This window comes from Tamandua tetradactyla, chromosome 3, assembly GCF_023851605.1.
Source record: "Tamandua tetradactyla isolate mTamTet1 chromosome 3, mTamTet1.pri, whole genome shotgun sequence".
Taxonomy (NCBI): Eukaryota; Metazoa; Chordata; class Mammalia; order Pilosa; family Myrmecophagidae; genus Tamandua; species Tamandua tetradactyla.
The window spans coordinates 88,349,116-88,356,570 of NC_135329.1; the positions used below are offsets into that span (position 1 = coordinate 88,349,116).

The 7,455-nt window shown below is 42.3% G+C and overlaps 1 protein-coding gene across 1 annotated transcript; it reads left to right on the forward strand.

The window, feature by feature from the left end:
- The first annotated feature begins 5,086 nt into the window (after positions 1-5,086).
- Positions 5,087-6,967, forward strand: LOC143675707 (endogenous retrovirus group K member 10 Gag polyprotein-like). The gene has a single exon (XM_077151758.1). It carries the CDS (start codon positions 5,087-5,089, stop codon positions 6,965-6,967), a length of 1,881 nt encoding a protein of 626 aa, XP_077007873.1.
- The last annotated feature ends 488 nt before the right edge of the window (positions 6,968-7,455 follow it).

A 7,455-nucleotide genomic window follows, 5' to 3' on the forward strand; every position in this document is an offset into this window, starting at 1 on the left:
TGATTACAATGTGCCATGGTTTTGGTCTCTTTGGTTTCATTCTCTTTGGTGTTTTCATGAGCATCTTGGACTTGGGGATGTTTTCAGGGATTATTTCTTTAAATATTCTCTCTGACCCTTTCTTTCTTCTCCACCTGGGACTTCCACAAAGAATTTAGTACACTTGCTGGTGTCCCACAGGTTTGTCAGGCTCAGTTCACTTTTCTTTATTCTTTCCTCTTTCTTCTCAGACTGCTGAATGATTTCAATGTTCTTATCTTCAAGTTATCTAATCATTTCTTCTATCAACTACAATATGCTTTTGAGGCCCTCCAAGGAATTTAAAAGTTTTGTCGCTGAACTCTTCAACTCTGTTTGGTTCCTTTTCATAATATCTATCTCTGTATTAATATTCTCTTTGTGTTCATCTATCATTTCTCTGATTTCCTTTAACTCTTGGTTCATGTATTCCCTTAACTCTTCGAACATAGTTAGGACTATTTTTTAAAATCTCTGTCTGGGATGACTCAGGTTTGACCCTCCTCATTAATGGTTTCTAATGCTTTATTCTTTTCCTTTGCCTGAGGCATCATTTCCTGTTTCTTTGTATATTTTCAGCTTTTTGTTTAAACCTGGACGTTCTTATATTTTAATATGTTATTGCTATGATATCAACTTTGAAACATTGGTTCCTTATGCTTGCATCCAGCTACTATTATAACGTAACTTTCCTCAATATCCAGGAGCTAATGAAGGAGAAGGAGAAGAAGAAAGAGAAGAAAAGAAAGGAAGAAAGGAAGGAAGGAAGGAAGAAAAGAAGAAAGAAAGAAAGAAAGAAAGAAAGAAAGAAAGAAAGAAAGAAAGAAAGAAAGAAAGAAAGAAAGAAAGAAAGAAAGAAAGAAAGAAAGAAAGAGAAAGAAAGGAAGAAAGAAGGAAAAGAAAGAAAGAAAAGAGAAAGAAAGAAAGAAAGGGAAAGAGAAAGAAAAAGAAAAGGAAATGAAGGAAGGAAGGAAGAAAAATCACCTTTCCTATTCTTTACAGCTTGATCTGTGTAAGTGTTCTCCTTCAGGGTTTAACTATGAAATTAGTTTAGGAAATAGCTGTGGGCCACAGCGTAGGGGTCTCCCTGAGCCTTTTGCACATGTGTCTTGTCTTCAGCATGCATGTATGGCCCTAGGAATTCCCCTACTTATATGACTTCAAATATTCCCTCTTTCCTAGAATACAGTTTCTTCACTGCTTTGGGCATTATCCTTTTAGGTCCCTTGTGCCAAACACAACTTGACTGTTCTCCCACAGTATACAGGGAAACACTGGAACAGTGAATCCCCAAGGCTGCCATCAGGCAGATAGGACCAGGCATACATGCTCTGAGTATGCATGAGAGTCATTTTGCTCCCTCCAGACCTGAGACCAGAGATCCATGCTGGAGACATGGACTAGCTCCATGTGAGTCAATGAGGGGTGGGGTAGGGGCCAGCCAGGTTGCCTGTAAATTCTACTAGCTTAAGTAGCTATATTTATTCTTTGCTTGCCTTGCTACTAAATTCCTTTAACTATTTTTTGGTGCTTTGAGAAAATACTTCTTCAAGTTCTTGCTGGTTCTTCAAAGCTTCTGTGGGGGGATTGGGGTGGGATAGGCAGAGCCCTGAACCATCCTACTCCTCCATCTTGAATAAGGTAGAACTTCCTTCTTTTTTGAATGTTTTTTTCATTAGTTTAGTCTTCTCAGCTTCTGACTCATTCAATTCTTTTGGATCATATCTATATATTTATTTTTAAAATTATTTATTTTGGACATGAGTTACTAGAGCTGTGCAGAGAAAACTGAAAATTATGAAACATATTCTTAAATCAAAGACATTTGAAGATCCTCATTTTAAAATTTTAATTAGATGTCATGAAATTTAGGTAATCTCACATGGCAAATGAAAGGCTGGGTGACAGAACACATTTTGTTATTACAAAATTTATTATGGAAACTTCACACAAACTTCAGGTAAATTGGTATGCTTAAACTTTTATATTTCTTGATTTCTTTCTCCCCCAACCAATTTAGAGTACTCTTTTCAACTCAATGTCCACTTGTTTCCAGAAATTTCAGCTGACTGTCAACTAATCTAAAGTTGATGGGTCATCTGTTAACTTCCTATTTAATAATTTGAGGAACTGCCAAAATATTTTTCTAAGTGCATTATTTTGTATTTCCACCAGCAGTGTACGAAGGAACCAATTTTTCCAAATGTTCATCAAGTTTTGTTATTTTATGTCTTCTTGATGATAGCCATTTTAATGCATGTGAGCTAATGTCTTATTGTAGTTTTGATTTACATTTGCCTAGTAGATAATAATCCTGAGCAACTTTCCATGTGCTTATTGGCCATTTGTACATCTATTTTTTGAGATGTCTATTAGAATCCTTTGCATATTTTAATTGGGTCATTTATCCTTCTATTATTTTAAGTAGCAGTCTCTATCAAGTATAAACATTTAAATTTTTTCCTTTTCTGTGGGTGCTCTGTTTTCTTAATTAATTTTATATTTATTTAGATTTTTCTCATATGTTTTATTTTCCAATCTTTGCTCTCTATTTCTGCATGTCTCTCTGATATTCAGGAATGTTTTCTTCTGCCTGGAATATATCCTTTTGGATTTACTTTAGTGAGGGTCTGTTATAGTCAAATGCCATGAGTTTTTGCTTCACTAAAACCATCTTTAATTTGCTTTTGTTCTTAAGTTCATTCAGTCCTAATTTGGTAATTATCTTCTTTTCGCTCATTACCACAACACCTTCAATTTCTATAGGCAGAAGAAAGCTGGTAAATTAGATATAAAAAAATACATTTTTATTGATAATCTCTCTTTGCTTTCTTATGTTTCTTCTTATGTTTTTAAAATCTCTCTCCTCTCTCCCTCTCTCATTTTACAGTTTTACATGATGTGTCTAATGGATTTAATTTATTCTTCTTGGGGCTTGATGAGCTTCTTTGTTATAAGGATTGGTGTCTTTGATCAGTTCTGGAAAATTCTAAACCATTAACTTTTAGCATATCCTGTTTTTCCATATTGTCTTTCTATTGTCAATTTCTGAATTTCTAATTACAGTTATGACACATCTCTTTTTTTAATCCTTCATTTATCTTAATATAGTTTTCTTATTTTCCGTCAATCTGAGGAATTTTTTTCAATCTTTCACTGCACTAATTCTCCCTTTTTTTAAAACCTTTTTTGTTGTATAATATAACATTTATACAAAGCAAAGAGATAAAAAAGTAATAGTTTTCAAAGCACTCTTCCACAAGTAGTTACAGGACAGATCCCAGAGTTTATTATGGGTTACCATACCATCATCTCAGATTTTTCCTTCTAGCTCCTCGAGAATATCAGAGGCTAGAAGACTTAGATATTTTTTTTTCCTTTTTTGCGTGAGAAATAATATATACACAAAAAAGCAATAAATTTCAAGGCATAGCACGAGAATTAGTTGTTGAACAGATTTCAGAGTCGGAATGGTTTGCAATTCCACAATTTTAGGTTTTTACTTCTAGCTGCTGTAAGATACTGGAGACTAAAAGAAATTTCAATTTAGTGATTCAGCAAACATATTCATTTGTTAAACCCTATCTTCTCTGTATAACTCCACCATCACCTTTAATCTTTATATTTCACTCTTTAGTGGTATTTGGGCTATGATCATTCTAACCTTTTCATGTTAGAAGGGGCTGTCGATAACATGGAGTAGGAGATGGAATTAGCTGATGTTCTGGAGAGGCTGGGCCCCTCTAGGTTTCAGGACTTATCAGTCTAGAGACCCATCTGGAGTTTGTAGGTTTCTGGAAAGTTACACTAGTACATGGAACCTTTGTAGAATCTTATATATTCCCCTAGGTTTTCTTTAGGACTGGCTGGAATGATTTGGGTTGGAGTTCGGCAAGTTATGATAGGTAGAAATGTCTAACTGAAGCTTGCATAAGAACAACCTCCAGAGTAGCCTCTCAACTCTATTTGAATTCTCTCAGTCACTGATACTTTATTAGTTGCACTTCTCTTCTACCTTTTGGTCATCCATGGGTATTATTCTCACTTACTTTATGGTATCATTTATAAAAATATTTTTTAAAAATTTTAAGTTGATGTAGCTCAATTTATCAAAATTTCTTTGTGTTGTTTTGTGGCTTGTGTTTTTGGTATCAAGCCTAAGAATCTAATACATTCCTAATGATGGATCACAAAAAATTAAATTCTATGTTTTCTTTCTTTTTTTAAAAAATACTCATTACCATCTATTTTCAACATCCTGCAGTAATTACATTCCTTTGCCCTTCCTCATGCAAAAACATTTTTTAAATTTGTACATTTAGTCACTATCATTATACACTCTAGGCATTCCTAGATTATACCATCTCAATCTTTATCATCTACCTTTTGTGGAGAGCCGCCACCCGGGTCAGGCCTAGTGGACGCGCTGCAGCCTGCTCCAGAGTTCCCCCCGCCCATCGAGTGAGCCAAGATGGCGCTCACATCCTGCTTCCGTGTATGACGTACATATCCGCCAACCGTGCCCACCTATCACCACTGTATACGTGGCGTCAGCCCATTGGACCCCGATTATGTATATAAGATGTTACCCGGATGAGGTGGGGAGGACGACCCACAAGGAGCTGTGCCTGACGGCCGCACAGAGGTCGCTCCCCCGCGGGATGTATTCACCCGGTCGGGGAAAGTTATAGATAATGCAAGCTTAGACCCAGTAAAGATTTGTGCTTACAACTGCTGCGTATTCTGGACTCGTTTTCTACCGCCAGGACCGGTTTGTCTGCGTCTCTTTCTCTCTCCCCCTTTTCTTGTCGTACCCTCCGCCGGCCGGGGACCCGACGTTGAGCGAGGAGACACGGACAAGTGGTGGCCCGTACGGGGAACCTCCCTTTGCATCCGCGAGCTGATGAGGACGTGCCTCCGGAGTCTGTGGTTGTCTTTCCGCGCCTGATCATCGCAGAGAGGTAAGTACTTTTTCTTTACGTGGAAACTAAGGGCCGCGGGTTTTCAGGCAGCCCCGGTGACTCGGGAGAGCTCCCCGAGTGGTTAAGAGACAGCGCCGACTGCAATCATGGGGCAGTCTGAAAGCTCACCCTTGTTAGCTCCGCTAATGACCCTCTTGAAACAGCGGGGCCTCTCAGTTAAGAAAAGTTCTCTCCTAAGGTTCCTTGATGATGTTACAGTTTTTGCCCCCTGGTTCGCCCAGACTGGGAGCCTTAGTTTGCCCTCCTGGATAAAGCTTGGCCACGACATAGACCGAGCGCGCCGGACGGGCCGATGTCTGGACCCAATCCTAGTTCCCGTTTGGGAAACTGTTCGCGCTTGTCTTGAGGCAGAGGCTGCCACGGGCCTCGGCCTGTCCCTCGTCCTGCAGCAGGCACGGGGCGCGCTTCGGGAAACTCAATCAGTTTCGTCTGCGGATGGCTCCTGTAAAGGGGAGCCGCCAATCCGTAAACGGCCAGAGTCCAGCGATAGTTCAGACACCTCTGACTCTGAGTCGGATGATGATCAGAATGAGGGTGTAGACGAACCTCCGCTGATCGATTGGGAGAAGCCCCCTGCCTCACCCACGCAGCCCTCTGCCCCGCCAATGAGTACGCGGTGGTTTTCGGCGAGTGGTCACGGCGACCCCGCCAAAAAACCTCACCGAGGGCTCCCCCTGGTGGCCGAATCGGGCTGCACTGGCCCGCCCTTGCACAGCCCAGAGTTCCCTGGAAGCTGGGTAGGGGAGGGGCAGCCACAGCTGTATCCCCCACCTGCGTATGCAGGCCCTCAGGACTCCATCTCATTAAGCAGTGGTAAAAGGCATTTCTGGAAATGGACCCCTTCATTTACCTTTAGACCTTTCGGAGTTCTAGGCGGATACCAGCCGCTTAAATCAGAACCAGACTCAGAAATGTATCCGGTTATTCTCAATCCCCAAGGTGGTAATCAGCATGAATCCTATGATTATAAAGTTCTGAGGGAATTGAGGCAAGCCGTCCATCAATATGGCCCCAATGCTCCTTTTACGTTAAATTTAGTTGAAAATCTTGCCACCCTAAACCACACGCCCGCAGATATATACCAGCTAGCCCGTGCTTGTTTGCCACCGGGTCGGTATATAGACTGGAAGGCCTGGTTTGAAGAGCTAGCTGAAGAGCAAGCCGCGAAAAACGCCGCGGTTAGACGTGGCGCCTGGAATGCGGACATGTTCCTAGGGAAAGGGCCCCACTCCCAAAATCAAACAGGGTTCCCTATAGAAGTCTATGGGCAGATCTTCCGCTGCTTCATAGGCGCCTGGAAGAAATTAACGAGCCAGGGAGAAGCTCAAGCATCTCTCAGTAACATATACCAGGGCCCCACTGAACCATTTGTCGAGTTCGTAGCTAGGATGCAAAACACAGCAGAAAGGATTTTCACCGACCCAGGGATAGCAGAAACTGTAGTCAAACAAATGATATTTGAACAATGCAACAAAGACTGCAAGGTAATCCTAGTGCAGAACAAGGGTAAAAGCCTAACCGATTGGGTTCGTTTATGCAGGGACGCTGGCAGCCCACTAACTAGTACAACTCTAGCTGCCATGCTGGCTAGCTCACTGCGAGTAAATGCAGAACAAGCTAAGAACGCAGGAGTGAGGCAGAAAGGATGTTTCCAATGTGGAAAACCAGGACACATTAAAAGAAATTGTCCTAATATGAGCCAGCTAACCCACACTCAACAGGTGGCCAAGCTCTGTGGCCGTTGCCGTAAGGGACCCCATCGCGCGGAGGACTGTAGATCAGCCTTCGATGCAAACGGCAAGCGCCTCTCTGGCCGCCCGGAGCAGGCGCCAAAAAACGGGCAGAGGGGGTCCGCCTTTCCGGTGGACCCCCTTGCTGGCAATACAATGATGCAACACCAGTCCAAGTCCGTGCCTCCCATGAGTCAGCAGGACTGGACCTCTGTGCCACCTCCACACTCATACTGACCCCATCTGAAGGAGTTCGGTTGGTAGAAACCTCCTTTAAAGGACCTCTGACACCAGGCACTGTGGGGCTCCTGTTAGGAAGAGCGTCCACAACCCTGAAAGGATTGGCAGTTGTGCCAGGTGTTATCAACCCTAACTCCACAAATACTGTCCAGATCATGGTTCAATCTATGCGAGGCACCCTGGTTATTGAAGAGGGTGATAAAATAACACAACTTTTACTCCTTCCCAGCTTACACGCGCTCCTTCCGAGCAAAAACAGGAGGAAAACGGAAAAGGAACAAAAATCTACCGAGGGGATTTTTGAAGGCCTTCATATGTCCTTAGAGAATCGACCCATGTTGACTCTTAAAGTGCAAGGCCGACCCTTCTTAGGCCTGCTAGATACCGGGGCCGATCGGTCGATTATAAGACAGCAAGAATGGCCCCCTGCCTGGCCGACGTGCAAGGCGGAAGAAACCATTAGAGGAATAGGCCATGTCTCAGCA

Coding starts and splice junctions, on each gene's coding strand:
- LOC143675707 (XM_077151758.1), top strand. CDS start 5,087: ATGGGGCAGTCTGAAAGCTCACCCTTGTTAGCTCCGCTAATGACCCTC.